We start from the raw sequence: 21077 nt of genomic DNA on the forward strand, positions 1-21077 counted from the left end.
ACCTGGTTCCCATGGATGTGTCCCTATCCCATCTTCCATCCCCCGATGCCATGATCTCCCAGTGTCCTGAGAGTACGGAGCAGGTGGTCAGTCTGTATCTCGCCACGCGACCCGCTTGGCGTGACCCCAAGTATGCACCTAATTAGTTTGGCGGAGGAAGATCAGAATTGCGCATATGGTAGAAAGTCGATTACTTCAAACGGGCAGCACTCAATTTGTCCATGTCTGTGCTTGTTATCTGGTGTAAGCGCTGACATGGGCGGCCACATGGCATGTTCACCCCCTTTTGACGGCATGTTTTGTGGTATAAATCTCACTATAGTTGTTGTCGACCCCCGTCCTGCGGGCAAGATTTCATGGGCAAAAGTACATTACTTTGCTATCTGAACACCTCTATACTTCATAGATACATTGAGACCGGCAAGAAAGGGACTATACTAAAGTGAAACTTCGAACCAACAAGCCGAACATGGGTGTCCAGATTCTCCGCGTGCCACATCTCGGTGGAATCGATGTCGCTTACCAGATGCCACATGGCTATGACCGGAAGAAGCCGACTTTATTGATGATTCATTCGTTTATGGCGACCTCTGATCAGTACCTTCCTCAATTTGGTGACAAGGAGCTTGCGGACGCCGTGAATCTCATCGCGGTGGAGCTACTCGGCCATGGACAGACACGCACCAAATGCGAGAACTATACCTATTGGGACTCGGCCTACATGGTGGTCCAGCTTCTTGATGCCCTGACCATTAGCAAGTTCTATGCGCTTGGAACCAGTCAAGGGGGCTGGATTGCGGCCAGACTCGCCTTGCTTGCTCCCACCAGAGTGGGTAACCCATGTTCGTCTTTTTGATTAGAGTGCATTAGACTAACACGCCGTGTGAATCTAGGTCCAAGGAATCATTCCCCTGGGAACGTCTATGGACTCCGAATCGGAACGATCCCGAAACCTCGGATGCTGGGACGTAAGACCGATTGGAGAACCGATCATCCATCAATTGACCGTTGAGGCTCCGGCCCCTGATTTTGAGCTCACCGAGCAGTTCTGCAACCTCTTGATCGACATGGGATTTGGAAGGGAAATCGATACCACCATCCGGCAGACTCTGATCAAGGGGGTTCAGGAGAACTATCGACATGATGATGGCAGAAAGAGGGCCCGGATGTCTATGATCAATCTCAGCGATAGAGACGGTTTGCACGGAAGACTCGCCGATGTGATGTGTTCTGTCCTCTGGCTCCACGTAAGTCTGCCCATTATTACCTCGAAAGAAGGTACAACAGGCTCATTTCCGGCAGGGTACTTCTGATCCAGTTTACTCGGTTGCGAACGCCCAAGAGACAATCAAGCTGTTCACTCAATCTCCGAAGGCGACTGTCGAAGTGATCCAGGGTGGCCAGCATTTCCTAAGTGCCTCCCATCCTGCTGAAGTGGATGCGGCAGTGCTTTCGTTCATCAAAGAAACCCAATTTGAGCGTCATGAAGCCCCGCGCGATCTGCCTCTCGATGCGCCGTTCAAGCGCCTCATGCTGCAGAGTCGCTCCTGATTTTGGGTTATCACAGAAGAAATGCCCTTTCCAGTCGCGGGTGCAGAGGGGAGTCATAGTAGACTGGCTACGGCGTCTCTCGAATATATCTGTAATGATGGTTTAGCTGTCTTCTTTTCGCTCGCTTTTTCGTCATTTCCATCATGCTGAATATTCTTTTTCACTGTTTTCATACACAATACTTAGCAGAATTCCACACAATTTTGGGGTCTTTTCACCTTGGCTATTTCAACACCACCTGCCAAAAGTAGGTAGGCTAATGCTGAAGCCCATCTCAGATCGAGGAATTTCCTCGACGACGTCCTGTTCAAGTAGTGTATAGCAATAGTAACAAGGATGCCGATCGCACACGGTGTCAGAGCTTAGCTATAATTAACCCCTGGCTAGGATCTGGAAAGACAAGCCGCACGAGCCAGTGTGACATTGAGCCGCGTCTTCCCGGTTCCCCGGCGCCTCACTTTGATCGATTTTCTCCACGCCATCCTGGCCATCCCCCGCCGAACTCAGCACATGCATGGACTCTGTGTCATGTGTGTCAACATCTCAATCACAAACTAACTTAGTTGTTGTTTCAAGAGGCCATCCTTGCCGCTACGGAACTTTCCGGCCGATTGTCGCACATAGCTTCAGAGAGGTCCTTGAGTTTTGCGAGAGTCAATTGTGATAGTGAACGACCTTATGTAGAGTTTGATACGAAGCTATGTCATGGAAGGAAAGCACAGTAGCTAGAAGGGAAGAATTGACGGGAAAGCCACGCAATTGTAGACGCAGACATTGATTGTAATATTGATATTAATATCGTCGGGACGACAGCAGCGATATGTCCGGAATGACGGCATACTTTGCTTCTGTCGGCCATTGTTTTATTGTACTTCCTAATTTGGGTAGTAGTCTGATATATCTTCGCTTATGTATGAAGTGATGGGATATGAGCTCGTTAACTACATGCTGGTTTGGTTCAATTCTTGTTGTCCTCTTTGATCAGATCAGCCGCCTTCTCTGCAACTGCAAAGACGGTCGCTTGGATATTTCCCGTCGGCTCTAAGGGGAAGACGCTCGCGTCCACAACGCGCAGATTCTTTGTCCCATGGACGACCAACCGGTCGTTCACCACGCCGCCGAGCTCTTTGGGCAGCATGGCACAGGTCCCCGCCGGATGGAAACAGGTGAAGAGACGGTCCTTGACAACTTTCTTGGCCAGTTCCAGGTCTTCGAAGCCCGCGGCAGCCTCCTCAGGGATCCGACTCGATGGGCTCTTCAGCAGAGTCGAGAATGGGGCTGTCTGGACGATCTGCTCCAGATACTGTGTGTGGCGCGCCAGGACCTCAAGGTCGATCGGCTGAGAGAGATAGTTAGGATCGAAGACAGGCTTCGCCAGCGGATCGGCGGAGCGGATGTGAACCGATCCTCGCGAGAAGGGGTGATTATTCAGGATGAGGATGCTGATATAGTTGCCTGGAAGAGCTGGAGCGAGTAGCTCACCCATGGTTGTCTTCCCTTGCTGCATGCGGAGTTGGGCTGGCAGGAAGAGATATTCAGCCGTTGATGATTTCGCGTCAACAAATGTCTGGCGCTGAACCTCGTACTGTCTCTTAATCCCGGGATGGTCTGCGGGTGTATGCAAATGTTCTTGCACCAACTTCTCGGCCACATCCTTGCTCACGATGCCATTTCGGTCAACTAGCGGCAGATATGCAATACTTAGAGGCATGCCACAGAGCGGACCGGACTGGGACTCTTGATACGATTTGATCGCAGACTGCAGTAAATTCGGATCTCGCAGGAGATCTCCTGAGGCTTGACCATCGGCGATCTCAAAACTGACTGCGGCAAGGCAATGGTCTTGCAGGTTCTCTCCGACCCTAGGATTGCTGATGACGACGGGAATACCGTGTTTGTTGAGAATCTCCTCTTGTCCAATGCCTGAAAGCTCCAGGATCTGAGGTGTATTGATGGAGCCGGCAGACAGGATGACCTCTCTCCTGGCAGAGATCTGGTGGTGCTCTCCTTCCTTGGTCAGCACCTGCACGTCCGTTGCCGAAATCGAACCATCACTTCCCTTTTTCAGAAGGACTTTTTCCACATGTGTCTCTGTCAACAACTGCAGATTCGGCCTCCGTGCCACATCGGAGCTATAATAAGCCGTTGCATACGCGCGGGCCCTGGTTTTGGGATCGATGGACAAGGGACATGCGAAGGCCCCGTGCTTCTCTCCCTTAATGGGATCGTCTGAATTTGACTGCCAACCCAACACATCAAACGTCTTCTGCCAAGACTGGTTTAATGGGCCGTAGATATCGGGGAAAGTCACTGGGAGGGGTCCATCGGCACCTTGGCTCTTAGGATCCATATAGTCCAGCGATAGGAGAGCGGCTGTTTCGGAACTAGGTGCAGAGTAGGTATGAAACTTGCGTAGATATGGCGCAAGGTCGTCTGCTGTCCATCCTTTGTTCCCCAGCTCCGACCATGAGTCAAAATCTCTTCGGTAGGGATACAGAATGGCGGAGAAATTGATCGCACTGGAACCGCCAAGCACCTTACCTCGTGGTTGTGGGATCTGCCTCCCATTGACATGTTTCTGCGCATCCCCTGTTAGAAGCCCCAGCACGCGGCACAATTTTGTTGGGGGAACCCGGGCATCTCACCTGAGGCTCACTTATATAATCCCAGTCATAGTTGGGATCGCCGTATAGAGTGCCCAGGAAACCAGGCGTATCGATTCTGGCGTCTCCCGTACGATTGGCGCCGGCTTCAATAAGCAGAACTGTCTTGGTGGCATCATCACTTAAGCGACGGGCCACTACTAGGCCCCCGATGCCACCGCCGACGACGATATAGTCAAATTGACGGACACTAAGAGCCTCAATAGATGAGGTGGATGGAATATGATCGGCCATAATGCTCCTGTAATAGGTGAATGGAGTTGAAACAGCTTGAAGAGGAGAACTGGGGTGTGGAATGGTAATGGGTAAGTCTGTCACAAATTGTCAGACCACACGGCACCTTAAAAAGGGCCAGAATCGTTATCTGGTTTGGAGCAGGTTAACTGACAGCAATAGTACAAACTGCAATGCACCTATTAAGTCACGTCATGCTCAGGATATACGGGACCGCGGTGCACAATTTGCATGAGAAACCAGCCATGGGGGGAAGGGAACCCAGCTTTTCGGGGGGAAGAAAAAAATGATTCACTATCTCCAGCTAGCATGACGTGGCAGCATCGCTATTAACTTACTGTTGCGCTATAATTGTTTGACTTCTAGGGAACAATAATTTAGATAACGGCCTGAGCGTCGAGCTAACGTTACTGTCAGTAAGTTACATATATGCCTGCCGCCTTCAATGTGGCTGAATAGGCTGATTGGACCATCTTAGAAGATACTGTTTCAAGGGGTTGTGCAGGAGGTACGGACAGAATCCCGACACCAGATAATTAATGCTTGTATAGAGCATGATTCCGTCAACTGTGCCGCAGGAGTGGGGAAAGATCCACTGATCAATATATTGGATGTTAACTAAGTTTCCGGCCCGTTGAACATTAGAACCCGTGAATGTTGCTAGATTAATAGTAGCACATTAGGCCCCTAAGACTAATCTAACTTATGAAGTCTCTTGGCAGTCAATACAGTCTCCGCATTAAACATGGGTGCCATCCGAGCTCACCCCTCTGTTATTAAGCCCTGATACTTAGACAAGGACTCTAGATTCTAAGCCATTTGACCTAATAAAATAGCCTATTTCAGGGCGGATTCGAATCTAAGACCTTGATTGTATAATGTGGTAACTTGTCAGGACCTTGCCGCTTGGCGTGGCGGCTGGGTGGATCTAAACTGAAGTGGAAATTTTAGGCACAGGCCGTCCGGCTCGGGATGAGCCTATTATTTAGGACTCTTGGCTTAATCAAGATATACTCGTGTCCGCAATTTTCAAGCCGTTGGAATAACGACGTGACACACGCCACTAGAGAAGATTCTGCTAGCCTTAACTACGCATAGCATGGCTAATTTTAAGGTCTTTTTTGGATGATCTAGATCGGTTCGGCCTCGGGCTAGTTTTGAGCTTCTGACAAGATGCTCCCAATATGTACTGTCTCACTGCCTCTCGATAATTACTATTCTGCCCGGTCTTTCATGAAAATTTCCCAATGTAGTTCTCGTCCAAACTAGGCTGAGCCATATGATTGTTTGTAAAGATGAAGTACTACAGCATCTTTGCCATCCCAATCGTGCGGAACCAGCTCATCGCAAATACCGTTCTGGTGGTATTGGCCTCCGCCCTGGTGATTCTGCGGTTTGTGTCGAGGAAGCTGCGACGTACGAACATTTGGTGGGATGATGTATGCATCGTGGGATCTCTGGTAAGTACCATCACAGAGAGGAATGGCACCCACCGTTCTTATCGGATCCAAAATTAATATTCCGCGATGTCTGATCTCCTCTGGCTGACGGACAAATGGGAATCAGATCCATACATATGGAATGCTGGGTATGCATTACCAGTATGCACATGTGGGCATGCGGCGCCATGTTGGTGAGATCCCAACCGAGAATACTATCTACATTTTCAAGGTAATCAGCCAGTCCATCCCGCCGATCATCGTCCTGCCAGAGATTCCTGATAATGGCATGTTAATACGGCAACAGGAGCTAGTCGCCTACCAGATCGTCTACTACAACACCATGGTCCTGGCCAAGTTTTCCTATCTCTTTTTCTATCTCCGCATTTTCGTCTCGCGCTCCTTTCGCCTCGCGGCATGGGCCTGCATGGCCTGCGCAGCCGCATACTGGCTGGGAAGCATGCTCCAAGTCTTTCTCCTCTGCCACCCCTTTGCGGCCAACTGGAACCAGAGCATACCAGGGGCACATTGCGCCAGCCAGAACGTCGCGTTCTCCACCATCGGAGCCTTCAACCTGGTCACCGACCTCATGATCATCGTGTTGCCGCTGCACTTCATCCGAAAATTGCACATGTCTCGGATCATGAGAGTGGGTTTGTCCGCCATCTTCTGTGTGGGCTTTTTGTACGTTGGCGATCTATCCATCAATTCTTCCTCTTAACCATTCATGTATTGATTCAATCAATCCGTTCACTAGTATCTCGGCCATCACCATCATCCGAATTCGCGTCCTCACGACGGTCAATTTCACTGACCTTCCCTACTCCATGATCTGGGCCGCCTTCTGGAGTGTGACCGAGCCAGCCCTGGCCGTGGCCAACGCGTGCGTGCCGATGATCGGCCCTGTGCTTCGGGTGGCCTTCCCCAGATGGTTCTCGTCCCGGGGCGCATATGTCTCCAACTCAGCACAACCACATAGTAGCGCGTTTAAGAATTCTCAACGTTTCCGCGACGGCGAATACCCTCTGACGCGGATGGATGAGGGCGTCACAACCATTGACGTCTCAGCGGCCGGCCACAAACTGGAGGATGATAGTAACTCGGCCAACTACAAGGATCATCCAGAACGTGAGCCCTATGACATCATTGAAACCAGCGGGATCAATGTGAGGCAGGAATGGTCGGTGACACGCCAGAAATAGCGATGTGCGATGTCTCTAGAAAAAAGCTTGGGATGTGCTTGTTTTTACCTCTGTGTAATATTTTGTATCGCTATATACCTGACGAATAGAGCTTTCCTTGTTTCCTTTCCTCGAAGTCATATATTGGTTTGCGCATAAGATAGGTTAAAAAGGGGAGGGAAATGAAACAATAAAGTAATGGCCGTTTAGACCTACTTTCACGCCTAGAATCTGCTAGTTAGATATCTACTCGTTGGTTTGGAAACAATCAAGGAGTCAAGCCCGTCCGAGTTTCTCGTCCAAGATACTGTGCCTGGCATCGTTATAATATTTGGTTGGCTGTCTACTATCCTCTTAACGGATTAAATGGGACGTATCTAATCCGAGGTGCGGCTGACTATACACATACCGCATAGAACATCAATTAATTTTTCTGCTATTAGTCCCTATTTTTTAACTAATGGCTTAAGCCCTTTACTAATATGCGGCTGTTCGGCAGTCTCCTACTGGGGCTCTAAAGTCTAGAGATTTCTGGGATTACCTTAGGGCCCACCCTAGAACGCTACGAGCTCCTAAACGCGGGCACCAACTTTATCTGTTATCTGAATACTTTAAGTAAAGACATCAAGACATTCACTAAATAAATAAAATAGTTTTTAAAATTCCCTCTTTACTCGACATAGTCTAGAACAGTCCCACATTAACAGTATCACGTGTCAGCTGTTTATCATAAGATATCTGAAAAATTATTAGTTTATTATGACTCATAGTCTATTGCTAGTCTCCGATACGACGAGAATGACCTAGACTGGGACCTTCTTAACTGCGCCTGGGACCAGGACAAGTTCCAGAGATAATGATCTGATTCCCAGCTTCGCTGTTATCGGTCCTGGGAAGGTCGACTACATGCCCGGGATTGAATTCTAGCTCAGGAACAGCCTTGTCCTTCCTAGAATCCATAAGCCTCCTGAAGATATAATCAAGAATCATGACCATCTGTCTAATTGATTAAGTGCCTCCTGGTTTATTCCTTCTCAAATAGTGGGATCCTTGGGAGCATGGCTCGTATTGGGCTCTAGCCTCTGACGTCAGGCATTCGTTGCTGAGCTTCCTAACCAAAGAAGTTCCTTTAAATATGAATTAACTAGCTCACGCATGAGATCAACGATAGAGGGTTTTGTTAGATGTATCTGGACCAATGCGCTGGGATATTGCGCTGGGGAAAGGCGAGCAGAAAGATCTCACGAGACATAATTGCGGTTTGCTGAAGGAAAACAAAAGACATTAATGGACTGTTGGTGTTTATGTCAATGAAGAGATTCGACAGTGTTTTACATCTCTAGAAGGGCACTGCGACTCCGTGAGGTAGGCGGATTTACACCAAATGAAATTGTATGCACAGTCCTATCGTGCAAGAGGGATGTCCAATTATTAGCTGTTTCGCGTTGATGATTAGCGTTGGTATTGCAGATCCTCAGGTGAGGAGGCGCTTCCTTTGTGTTTTGGGATGCTGTTGTCTGACGGAGCGCTATGCAAGAATATAGATCCTCAGGAGGCTATATTGGCACAGAGGTTATCGAAATCTTCCATCGTGTGATCCGTTTAAGCGCCAATATCCACGGGCGATGTGCGGTCACCTATTAACTGGCAGGAGCGACATGATATATCTGCAGAGCGAGGAATCCGAAGATGACTGAGCCATCCAACTTCTGCTCAACATCGAAGATCTCTCCAACCCGCATCACAGTGGGTTTCAACACTTGCCAACGGAGATTCGAGTATTCTTCTATAATGACCAGGCATGTCTCGCGGTACAGAATTCTGATAATGATGGCCTTTTTTAAGTCACGTGTTAAGGGATACGGGTCAAGTGATCTGGGTGCTTGAGCTACTGGTGCAATAGAGACAGCAGTATAGCGATCGGGACAGGTGGAACCCGCTCCGCTATGTTCATCCAGAGAGTGGAGGAATAATTACAACTGTTGCCACGTAACTAGGTCTCCCTAATGCAATCTTTCCTCGCTCCCTTCAGCTAAGACAGATATCCTAAATCTGACGAATGTCGCTTGATCGAGGCCTACAGATTCGCCCAACCCGAAGAAAACCCCAATATCGCCGAAGATTGCGCGCGAATATAGTATTTCTCATTGAAACACTTTCAACACACATCAAGAATCCTATATAAGCTTATACAACTAACTAACTAGGACACTAATGGATAAGGCTCTTAAAAGCTGTCAGCAGGAAGCTTTGATATAGTGCGTAGCCTATATGAGTGATTGAATATACCAGTGACTCCTAGGATACTACACGCGTGTGCAACTTAGGCACTTTTACGCACTGGTAAGCCTGAGCAATGGGTTAGCAAGATGTGGACATATGCCTGTGAGCAGTGTCATCGAATATGCTACAGAATATCCTGCTATGGCAAATGATACGATCAGTCAGATTAGGGCTGTACAAGCACCCCTACGGCGCAAATACACCAAAAATACACCAATGACAGGTTAGAACAGTTAGCCAGACCGATATAGCATAAAAGGACTCGATGAAATTGATCGGTTACAGCGAGGAAGGCTGAATATACTCTTATGAACAATAATAATAATAGCTTCAAATACAGTAGGAGCAAATTCGCGGTTGCAGTGTGGCGCACCCGCAGCGGGACAGCTACCCGTCGGGACAGCTTCCCGCTGTGGGTGCGCCCTAAAAGGCACGGATTATGGATATTATGGATACATCCCATAGTTAAGCTGCGGATTTGTTTCTGAAGTGGATACGTTGTTCCCCATCGACCTCAAGAGCCTAGATGTTGATACAAAAGCCTCGCAAGTTCAGTCACTATGAAATACATGCGATCTCGTTTAGTCGCGTGGGGTTTGGGAGAAGTTGTTAACAGTGCTTCAGGTGAAGATTCCTAGGTAATAACTGTTGTAAGTATGTTGTGGGCTCAATTGGCGTTTTACCTTCTTATCTGCTCGGTCAATCGGTGAACCGCATTCGGCCCGGTAATCAGAGTATGTCGGCTAGTTACGGGGCTCAGAACTATCATTATAATGAATTATTAATCCTACTGAAGATCTTTGGTCGCCTTCGGTAAAGGTAAAGCTGGTTGAGTTCTGGAGAAAGCCGGATATCTCTCCGCATCTCCACACTAGGTCAATTTGGGGTCCCCTCGTTTTCTTCGGCAATGCGCTATGACTCCCACGTAGAAGCGTAATGGGACGATGGTTCCTTTATAATCCCTTTCTTCCCCTTCGTGGAGCCATCTAAGGCACTACTATGTACTCGTGCGGCCTGCCAGATGGCTATCGCGCAACACAATAGTGGCCCAAAAATGGAGCACAATGTCGAAGCTAGGGCTGAATCGCCCGATGCGGAAGCGGAAATCAACACCGCGAGGAACACACCGCCGCCCGGATATGGTCTGAATGAGAAGGCTGAGGGGATGGAATCGGAGGAAATCGAATATCTATATCTCAATTTCGACACACCACTACCCCCACCGGCCGGTATATCGTCCCCGGAACCTGGTCAGCAGCCGCCGCCAGAACCTCCCAACCTCAAGAAATATATGTCCCCGTTCCTCTGGTCTGAACGGCGCAAGTCACTCATTACGTGGATCTCCTGCGCAGTGACAGCACTCGCGGCATATTCGGCTGGAGAGTTCAACCCGGCATCCAAGGTACTTAGTCCTAAATGGCACATCAGTACCGTCGTGTACGATCTGGGCATCACCATCTTCACAACCGGGTTCGCGATTGCGCCCATGGTCCTAGCCCCATTCTCAGAGATCAATGGCAGGAGACCCATGTTCATATCCAGCGGTATCCTTTTCACGGGTCAGTAGCTTCGGTCGCAAGTCATGTCTGATTGGATATAGAGGCTGATATTCTTGGGGATAGTATGCCTCATCGGATGCGGAGCAACGGACTCTTTTGGCGGGATGCTTGTGGCGCGATTCTTCCAGGGTGTAGGAGGATGTAAGTCTATTCTGCAAGTCGTGTCTTTACTTTCTCTTTCAGATGCAAGACTGATGGTTTTTTTTCTTTTCGAAGCTACTTTTTCCACTATGGTTGGCGGAGTCATCAGTGATATCTACCATGCAGAAGACCGCAATGCCCCGATGGCGTTATTTTCTGGCGCAGCACTGTTCGGCACAGGCCTCGGCCCCTTGATCAGCAGCATCATTGTACACCGGACCTCCTGGCGATGGGTATACTATTCACATGCTATTGCCTCTGCCGTTTGCGTTCTCGTAATCTTCATATCGTTCAAGGAAACGCGTGGCAGCATCCTCCTAAGTCGCAAAGCGAAAGCGCTCAACAAATACTATGAAAGACTGGAAGAGGCAGGTTACATTGGAGTTCTGGTGCCGGATACGTCCACGGGAAGACGGCGAGTTCAGCGCATCCGATGGAAAGTCAAGGGCGACGAAGAGCGGGAATCGCTGGTCAAGATGATCAGCATCTCCTGTTATCGGCCGTTCCGTAAGTTGACCGTGATCATTTCGGGGTGAATTAATGCTGAATAACATGTCTACCAGATCTGCTCTTCACAGAGCCTGTCGTGTTCTTTTTCTCGCTTTGGGTCGCTTTCAGCTGGGCGGTCCTCTATCTCCAGTTCGGCTCTATTCCGCTGGTTTTCATGGCAAACCACAACTTTAATTTGGAGCAAGTCGGCGCTGTATTTACCGGTAGGTTCACAGATCAGTTTGAGATGCCTCAGGAAGTTGAAACTGATGACCATAGCAATTTGCGTTGGATCTATTATCGCCACTTTCGTGAGTATCTACCAGGAGAGGCTCGCTCAGCGATTTGGCAAGCTCTCCAGTACACCAGAGGGGCGGTTATATTTCACCTGCATTGAATCGGCCTTGATGCCCGCGGGACTCTTCTGGTTCGGTTGGACCTCCTTCTCGTCTATCCCATGGATCGTGCCAACGCTTGCTGTCGGCTGTGCGACAATGGGCATCTTTTCTATCTACCTGGCCGTGTTTAACTATTTGGCCGATACCTATCACCGATATGCAAGCTCTGCTCTAGCGGCCCAATCTTTCTGTAAATATCTTGATTTTTCCTTTGATCTTTATCTGAGATACTGACAAACATCTTCCAGGCCGTAACCTGCTCGGTGGTATATTTCCCTTGGTAACGAATAGCATGTTCAACAATCTCGGCTACCCGGCTGCATCTAGTCTCCTAGGTGGCATCGTACGTCCAGTCTTCTCCCCCTTTCGTATCCAGCTGTCACTAATAATATTCCAGGGCGCTCTTCTCACGATTGTTCCTTGGGTGTTGCTGTTCTTTGGGCCAAAGATTCGCGCTAAGAGCAAATTCGCTAGCGTACGTTGATTTGGTTTCTCCGGCCTTTTGCTCGTCCATGCAGTCTGCTAACTTCTTTGTAGGAAATCATGCATCAGAATTAGAGCTACATATACGAATAGATTCGTATGTATGTATATGCAAGTCCCAGTCATCGTGTGCAGTCTCACTGCCCGCTTCCGCGAGGAGACTTGCGACACTGTCGCGTTATACTCCCAGCCCTTGAGCTCCGGGTCCGCGCTTTGAGAAGATGCAGTGATGGCTACGCTGCCGTCCTCGAGCCGTCTACGGAGATTACCTCGCCAGACCCGTCATGGCGTAGAATCAGCTCCATGGTTGAGCGACGTCTTACGAATTCCGGCATAGACTCATGAAGACAGCTATTTCAGACTTCTAGAAAGACTTGACACACACACACACACACACACACACACACACACACACACACACACACACGTTATTCCTTCGAGACGGGGATAAAGCTATATTTGTTAATAATGATGTGATAGAAAAAGTGCATAATTTAACCCTGTGGCATATATGGGATAATGAGATACTGAGATTGGTGGATCGTATTTACTTGAACGATCGTTTTCTGATCCTTGTCAGACTATGAATTACTTTATCATGAAGTGATGCAGTAGATTGATCAGGTCACTCATTTCATTCATTTGCGTGTCGGTACATCGTTCCTGAGCACTAGAGCGTGCTGAGCTGCATACTACTACTGTTGTAACTATTAACTAATGTAGTTAACTAACTTGACATCAAGTATGAACTTATGTCAGCACCTTTTCAAATCTGCGGGGAAAAGCTTGCCCTTCCCTGCAGCGCTCATCGCCTATCCGAAACGTCGGGTCTGCAGGGTCTGAGGGACAATGCATATTCTGGGATCGGGAGGACAACTGACTGCCGTTGGGTATCGATACTGGGTACAATTCCAATTGGTTGATTTTTGAAATCCTAAGGTTATATTGGAGAGTATATATACTCATAGCAGTAGTAAGTATTACTTTGGTATCTAGAGTACCATAGTTAGGTACAGATTCTGGGTGGGTCTCCATTATTGGTATGTTAGTGCATGTAGAGTCAAGGTATAGTGAACTATTATTACTACTTCATGAATAGCAGAGTAATCAACCTCGCAGCCCCAATTACCTACTCTATAGCCAGCGTTTCGAAAACCAACAGTAGTTATTAATATTGTTTACACTGTGCCATATCCTATGGCCGCAATACCTGCCAGGGTCCTTCTGATCTGAGGGTTACATGCAGCTGCACACAATACGAACGACTGAATTGTGTGCCTTATCCCAGAGAACATGCTAAGATACAGTACTACGGCAAAAGTTTTCGACACTACAAAAAATTAACTACATAATATTTTTATTTTTAACAGCACCCACAACATAGATATACTTAAAATAAAATAAAGAAATAAATATTTATTATCTTAATATTTATAAAAAAAATATAATAAAAATTATTTATATAAGTTCTTATATATTTTTTATACTTTAAAATATACTACTTTGTAAAGAGCTAGGGTGAAGAAGCTCTTTATCAGAGGTGACTAGTCGGACTAGTTAAACAGAATGTGAGATAAGAGGTAGAGACGCAGGCGAGTAGCCGTCTACGCATAATAGAGTTAAAGATTAGATTTAGTAATAATTAAAATAAATTACTAATCCCTCTAACTTTTATTCTTTTAGGGGTTATTTATTTATCTGTCTATTTTACTAGGTTATCTAGATAACTTAATCTTAACAGCTCTATCTATAACTAGCTGATCTAACTATTATATATAAATCTAGTTATCTCATTATCCTTTATTATCTATCCTAGGTCTTAGCAGGTCTAGATTAAGTATTGTAGCCCTAGTTCGTGATAATATCCCCCCCTATTAAAAGGCTTATCCTGAGCTATATAAAATTTATTATATAGGTTTAAATATTTAGGCATAGCTATAGTAATAGTAGTAAGTTGCTGTTAAGGCATGCTTATTATATGAATTTATTTAATATTGGCTTTATTTTAATATTTTTATTTAGGAGATTAAGAGTATTTATATTTTTTGCTAATTAACTCCTGTCCTTCTGCCTGTATATTAAGCTATTTTTTTCTTATTTCTACAGCTTATTTAGTGCTGCTTTTAATAGTTTAAATATAGAAATAATTAATAGTTATATAGGTATATTAAAAATAGGATTTTTGAGTTATTTTTTTATAGGTCCTATATATGCGCTTAATATAAGTTATAACTCTTTAGATTTATATAATAATGCTAATTAATATAATAATACCTCTTAAGCGCTTTAAGCATATTTTATTTATTTTAGACTCTTTTAATAAGACCTTTATAGCTAGCCTTAAGCTATTATAGCTGCTAATTAAAGATTATCTATTTAATTATTAGCTTAATATAGATAATAAGTAGCTTAATAAACTATTTCTCCCTCTTATATCTCTAACTGCTAATATAATATTAGAACTAATAACTCCTTTTTTATAAATTATTTTATTTACCGCCATTAATAATAATAGTAGAGTATCTCTGCTAGAGTTATCTATAAAGAACCCCTTAGTAAAGGAGTATCTTCTATCTAAGATATATAGGGGTTAGTTTATATCTGGCAATATAGTTCTTCTTATATATAAGGAGATATAGGCTAGTCTATTGCATTCTCTTTAGAAATTAAAATATAATTATAATAATACTACTCTTATTATACTTATAATAAAAGAAATTTTTATTTAGCTAGCTAAAAAACTATAAAAGAGGTTAAAAATAAAGAAGGTCCCTAATATAGAGACTTAAAGAATTTAAGATATTATTATAACTCTTATTCCTAGAGTTAAAGCTGCTATTAAAATATCTCCTCCTTAGATTAATTTAGCTCTCTCTAAGATAATAATATTAATTATTATTATTAATACTAATATAGTAATAAATTATCCTGCTGTTTTTAAGACAGATTTTATTATAAATCCTTTTAGCTTAAAGGGTTTAATTAAAGACTTTCCTCCTATTTTACAGGAGATATGTCTTTATTATTTAAAGGCCTTAATATAAGATCTAAAGTAATAGTATATCTGTCTTTATATTAATATAAAGTGTCTTTATTATAAGGGCCTTTATAAGCTATATATCCTTATACTGCTAATATATAAGGCCAAGTTAACTTATATTTAGAGTCTTAGCTAAGAGGCTTATCTCTTAGATAATTTAAAGTCTTTTAATAAGGCTATAAATATATATATTTCTTCTATAAAAGCATATATATAAAAATCTATATTTAAGACTATTAGACACTAGCTCAGTACTGCTATTATCTTACTAATCTTATTATATTTTAAATTAGAGTTATTATATCTCCTTTAAGAGTTATATTAAATAATTTATTTATTAAACTGCAATATCTTATATATAATAAATATATTTATCTAATTATAGGGACTATCTCTATTCTCTAATAAGGAGAAGGAAGATATTATTAAAAGATTTTATAATAATAAAATAGCTGAGTAGGATAATTTTATAGGCCTATATTTAGATTATTAGCTAGGGCTAGCCTAATTAAATTAAATTATTCCTATTAAGATTTCTTTCTTTTATATCTTTTTTAAAACTCTTAAACCTTGTAAGAAAATTAAAAAAAGAGTAATATATATAGTAATATATTTAATAATAATTAAAAAACTTAATAAGAGAAAAAATATTATTATTTATTTGTCTTGCTTTACTTTCTAGTTCTTAGCTTCCTTTTATCTTACTTTTATTTAAGCAGCTTACTTATATTAAAAACTTTGCTGGGGTTTTTGCTATAATATTCTTCTAAAGCTTTAATTATATATATAAGATCTTCTAATATTTATTATAAGTTTTTATATAAAAGATATCTTTTTTATTTTATTAAGAACTATTTTTTTTATAAAATATTTATTTGCTAAGGATTTCTTTTACCTCTTATTTTTATTCTTTATTAATAAGAACTAGATCTAGCTGTTTAAGTTCTATCTCTTCTTATTAATTATAGGGTTCTAGCAGGGATATATAGAATATTAGATATATTCTGCCTAGACTCTTTAGCAGTTATAATTAGTATATTTGCTTTTTAATTATCTCTATTACTTTATAGGATCTAGAAAATTAATAGTTTAACTTCTTATTTAATTAATTAATTTATAGATTCTTTATTAATAAAAAAACTTAATCCCCTATCTTATATAATTTAGGTATATGTTTCTTATTATAATACTTCGCTTACACCTTAATAATATATTATAAGTGCTTCTCTAACTTTACCCTAATATCTAATAATTTTTTAAGTTATTTCTTAATAGCAGGAATATTTAATCTTATTCTTATATTATATTTATCCTAGCTATTAGGATTAAAGCTATAAAGGGCCTTAAATAGTAAGTATTTAATAGTAGAATGCTTTATATTATTATAAGTATACTCTGCCGTATTTAATAATAACGCCTAGTTATCTTAATAATAATTTATATATACTCTTAGATAATACTCTAAGGTTTAATTCTAGTGCTCTATTTGCCTATCTGTTTATAGATAAAAAATAATACTTATTAATTAAGTAATTTATATATACTAATAAAGCTTAGTCTAATATTTATTAGTAAATACTAATCTCTAATTAGAAATAATTAATATTAGGGGATTAAACTAGTAATATATCCCTTTTATAATTAGGTCAGCTAAGTCTTCTACTATAATTATTTCTTAGATTAAGATATATAGAGCTATCTTAAAGTATTAGTCTATAACTACTAATATTATATTATATTTAACTCTCTATTAAGTTAATAATAGTAGGCTAATAATAAAGTTTATTAATATATTCTGTTAGGGTCTTTTTACTATAGATAGTAAGCTTAACTGCTTATATAGCTTATATTTAAGAACTCTATTCCTTTTATAAATATTATAGGTCTTTATATATTCCTATATATTATTTTATATACCTAGCTAGTAGAATTTTTACTTAAATAGTTTTTTTATAGTTTTAACTTCTTAATAGCTAATATATAGATTATTATAATAAATTTGTAGTAATTCTTACTTTAGTAAATATTTATTTAGGATATAAATCTAATCCTATCTTTATAGCAGACCCTTATTATTTATAGTCTATTTAGAGCTTCTAGATTAATTAGTCTCTAAATTACTAATCTTCTTTAGTATAAAGATATCTCTCTATTAAAGCTACCTAAGTAATTTTAGAAGATTAAGCTTCAGAGAATCCTAGATTATCTTTTTATTAATAACCTTTAATATTAATAGTCTTAGTAATAAGTATTTGCAATTACTTATACTATCTTTTTTATTTAAAGCATATAGTTTTAGTTTCTTCTATAGGGTAAGTAATAATCTAATCTCCTACTCCTTCTCTAAGAATTTATAGTCTAATCTCTAAGATAGTATATTAGCTGTATTTAAATAATCTAGCTTATATTTAATATAAAAGTTATAGCCTGCTAGTAACTTCGCCTATCTTACCTGCCTATTATTTAAAGTCTTTATTATAAAGAAGTAGCATAGGTTTATATAGTTAGTCTATACCTAAGCAGGGTATTTATTACTATCTAAATAATATCTCTAATACTTAAAAGCTTTAATTATTATTAATAATTCCTGGTTATATACTTTATATTAATATTTAATTTTAGTAAATTTCTTTAAAAAGTATATGACTAGGTGCTATTACCCTATTACCTTACTTATAAGCTACAGTAGAATAATAGCTAAAGTAAATCCTAAGGCATTTATAGCTATTATAATTAGCTTCTTTAAATTATAATACTATAATATTAGCAGTTTAATAAATATAGTTTTTAAATCTTTAAATATTTTCTATACTTTAGGTATTTATTTTAATAGGCCTGTCTTCTTATTATTCTTACTACTCTTAAGTAAGTCTATTAATAGTATTATAATAGAAAAGTAATTATAAATAAATCTCCTAAAAAAACTTATAAATCTTAGAAAGACTTAAATATTATAAAAGGTCTTTAATATAGGCTAATTATAAATTATTTTAATCCTAGAGAAATCTATCTTAATCCTATTATATCCTATAATAAATTTAAGGAAGGAAATTTCCTTCTTATAGAATTTGTATTTACTTAGCTTTATATATAAATTATACTTACAGAGTCTTTTTAGCACTTTAGAGATATATTATTTATATTCTTTTTTATCTATTAAGAAGATTAAGATATTGTCTAAGTATATAATACAGCAGATATTTAATAGGCCCCTTAGTACTATATTAATATAGGCTTAAAATATAGCTAGAGTATTATATAGTCTAAACAATATAATAAGATATTTAAAATAGCTGTATCTAGTTCTAAATACTGTCTTTTATTTATCTCCCCTTTATATATAGATTCTATAATAGGCTTCTTAAAGGTTAAGTTTTATAAAGAATCTTATATCTATTAATTAATCTAGTATCTTATTTATTTATAGCAGTAAATAATAATTCTTAATTATTTAGATATTTAGTCCTTAATAATTAATATATAAGTATAGTTTATTATCTTTCTTAGGAATAAAAATAATTAATAATCTGGCTGGGCTAATTAAAGCCTAGATTTAACCTTATTATTATATATCTTTTAGATACCTTTATAATATATCTAGTTTTTTAGTAAAATATAAATATAGAAGCCTCTATAGCAGCAACTTATTATTAATTAGATTAATTATATAGGTCTTAGTATCTTCTAATAGGGGTAATATTTTAGCTCTCTTTTTTAAAAAGATATCTTAGAATTATATATAGTATAGGGGAAGTTAAATTTCTTCTATATCTATTTTAATATATTCCCCTTATATATAATAGATTGGTTAATTTTACGCTATCTTTATAAATGCTTATAGGGTTTAAATCTTAATTTAGGGTAAAGCCTCTTATTAGTATTTCTAAGTTAAATATCTCTAATCTATAATAAGATTATTATAGTATAGTTATAATAATCTTAGAATTATATTTTAATTCTTTCTAACTATATTAGATTCTTATATAAAAATAATCTAAAAGTTAATCTTATATTATTCTATCTTTCCTTTTAAGTTCTTTATCTTAATAATAATTAGGAAGTAGCTATAAATTAGCATTATTTAGTCTCCTATCTATAAGGTATATCTAACTAGCTTTTATAAAAACCTCTTATATCTATAATATAATAAAAAGTTATAATTAATAAAATTAGTATATGCTTAGGAATTAAGAAGCGTATTTATTTTTATAATATAACCTTTAATTAATATACCTATTAAAGTTATAAACTCTAGTTCTATACCTTTAAGGCGCTAGAATATATTAAGCTTAATATCTTTATTTTTAGGGGGTTCAGAGTCCTTTCTTATCTTATTAAGATATTATTTATTAATATATCTGTTCTTCTTATAATTAAAGTATTGCCTTTCTTTCTTTAACTATTTTTATTCTTTTAAAGATTTAAACTTCTTTATTTTATATTTTAAATAGGTTTTTATAGAGATTAACTAAGATAATTTATTCTTTTACTTGTCCTATATATATAGGTAAAATTAGTTTTTTCCCTTATATAAGGTTAGGATTATTCCTTCTTCTTAAAGTCCTTTAATTAAGATTTAATAAAGTTTTTAAGACTCTATTTAATAACTATAGCCTTAGAAGCTAATTAGTTTAAATTAATTAAAATATATATATACTTAAATAATTAGTTCTGTATATCTTTCTATAATATAGAGAAGAAGGTTTAGCTTTAAATATTATCCTCTAGGGCTAATTTAGCTCTGCAAAGCTTAAATTTATTATAAAATTCTTAAGCGGTCTGTCCTAGCTATTATTTTAGCCCCCAGAATTATATAGCAGCTATCTAGGGTTAATATTATAGATCTTTAAGATAATTTAACAGCTATTATTAAAATCCCTATTATAAAATTATAGCTAAAGCAGGGGATCTATAACTCTAAACTATTTTATAATTATCTAAAAGTAACACAGCGGTATAGTTTACCTTACTTATTTTAGTTTAAAACATCGATATATTATAGATAAAATATTAATCTATATAACGGTATTAATAGTAGTAAGTATCTAGATCTTTAACTTAATATTAATAAGGTTTAGGCAGTTTAGCAATAGACTCAGATTTAAGGGCTATATTTATTTATTTTATTAGCTCTATAACTGCAGCTATATTTATCTTTTCTAATAATCCCTAAGTTATGTTTTATAGAGCTCCTATCGCTACATTATTAACTTAATATTAAGAATCTGGTAAGGTAGTAGATTTAGCACCAGTAGTATTTAATTCCTGCTAAATTTTAGGTTCTATAATATTTCTTAAATTTATTAGATTTCCTAGGCCTATAATAGTTATTTATTTAGGCTAATTAGGACTAGTACTACTTACTAATCTTAATTGCTTAGAATTAGTAATATTTATTAGTTTAGGTTAAGTGCCAGGCTTTAGGCTATATTTAGATTCTTTATACTGATCTTTAGTACTACTTCTTAATATCTTTTCTTTTCCTAATATATTATTGGTTAAGCGATTTAAACTATAAAGAGCTAAAGTGAGGAAGTTCTTTATCAGAGATAATTAGTCGGACTAGTTAAATAGAATATGAGATAAGAGGTAAAGATATAGGCGAGTAGCTGTTTA

General features: G+C 39.3%; 4 protein-coding genes across 4 annotated transcripts; 3 read left to right on the plus strand and 1 right to left on the minus strand.

Moving 5' to 3' along the window:
• Positions 1 to 255: 255 nt before the first annotated feature.
• On the plus strand, positions 256 to 1924 carry C8Q69DRAFT_490949 (alpha/beta hydrolase fold family protein; the record flags this gene model as incomplete). The annotated part of the gene is made up of 4 exons (XM_028632134.1): positions 256 to 270; positions 482 to 829; positions 894 to 1247; positions 1303 to 1924. The coding sequence occupies 4 exons, from the start codon at positions 256 to 258 to the stop codon at positions 1549 to 1551; spliced, it is 966 nt and encodes a 321-aa protein (XP_028486427.1). The 3' UTR covers positions 1552 to 1924.
• Positions 1925 to 2184: 260 nt separating this feature from the next.
• C8Q69DRAFT_518660 (putative aryl-alcohol dehydrogenase) lies at positions 2185 to 4786 on the minus strand. Its single transcript, XM_028633446.1, has 2 exons — positions 4197 to 4786; positions 2185 to 4129 (listed from the first exon to the last, which is right to left on the minus strand). The coding sequence occupies exons 1-2, from the start codon at positions 4446 to 4448 to the stop codon at positions 2510 to 2512; spliced, it is 1872 nt and encodes a 623-aa protein (XP_028486428.1). The 5' UTR covers positions 4449 to 4786; the 3' UTR covers positions 2185 to 2509.
• An 846-nt stretch (positions 4787 to 5632) lies between these two features.
• On the plus strand, positions 5633 to 7353 carry C8Q69DRAFT_461207 (integral membrane protein). Its single transcript, XM_028630227.1, has 4 exons — positions 5633 to 5908; positions 6015 to 6119; positions 6195 to 6571; positions 6645 to 7353. Exons 1-4 carry the CDS (start codon positions 5744 to 5746, stop codon positions 7087 to 7089), a joined length of 1092 nt encoding a protein of 363 aa, XP_028486429.1. The 5' UTR covers positions 5633 to 5743; the 3' UTR covers positions 7090 to 7353.
• A 3052-nt stretch (positions 7354 to 10405) lies between these two features.
• On the plus strand, positions 10406 to 12496 carry C8Q69DRAFT_505667 (putative MFS multidrug transporter; the record flags this gene model as incomplete). Its single annotated transcript, XM_028632729.1, has 8 exons — positions 10406 to 10910; positions 10974 to 11051; positions 11127 to 11558; positions 11615 to 11764; positions 11820 to 12128; positions 12187 to 12281; positions 12336 to 12413; positions 12476 to 12496. The coding sequence occupies 8 exons, from the start codon at positions 10406 to 10408 to the stop codon at positions 12494 to 12496; spliced, it is 1668 nt and encodes a 555-aa protein (XP_028486430.1).
• Positions 12497 to 21077: the final 8581 nt, after the last annotated feature.

The sequence above is a fragment of the Paecilomyces variotii genome (assembly GCF_004022145.1).
Source record: "Paecilomyces variotii strain CBS 101075 chromosome Unknown C8Q69scaffold_3, whole genome shotgun sequence".
NCBI lineage: Eukaryota > Fungi > Ascomycota > Eurotiomycetes > Eurotiales > Thermoascaceae > Paecilomyces > Paecilomyces variotii.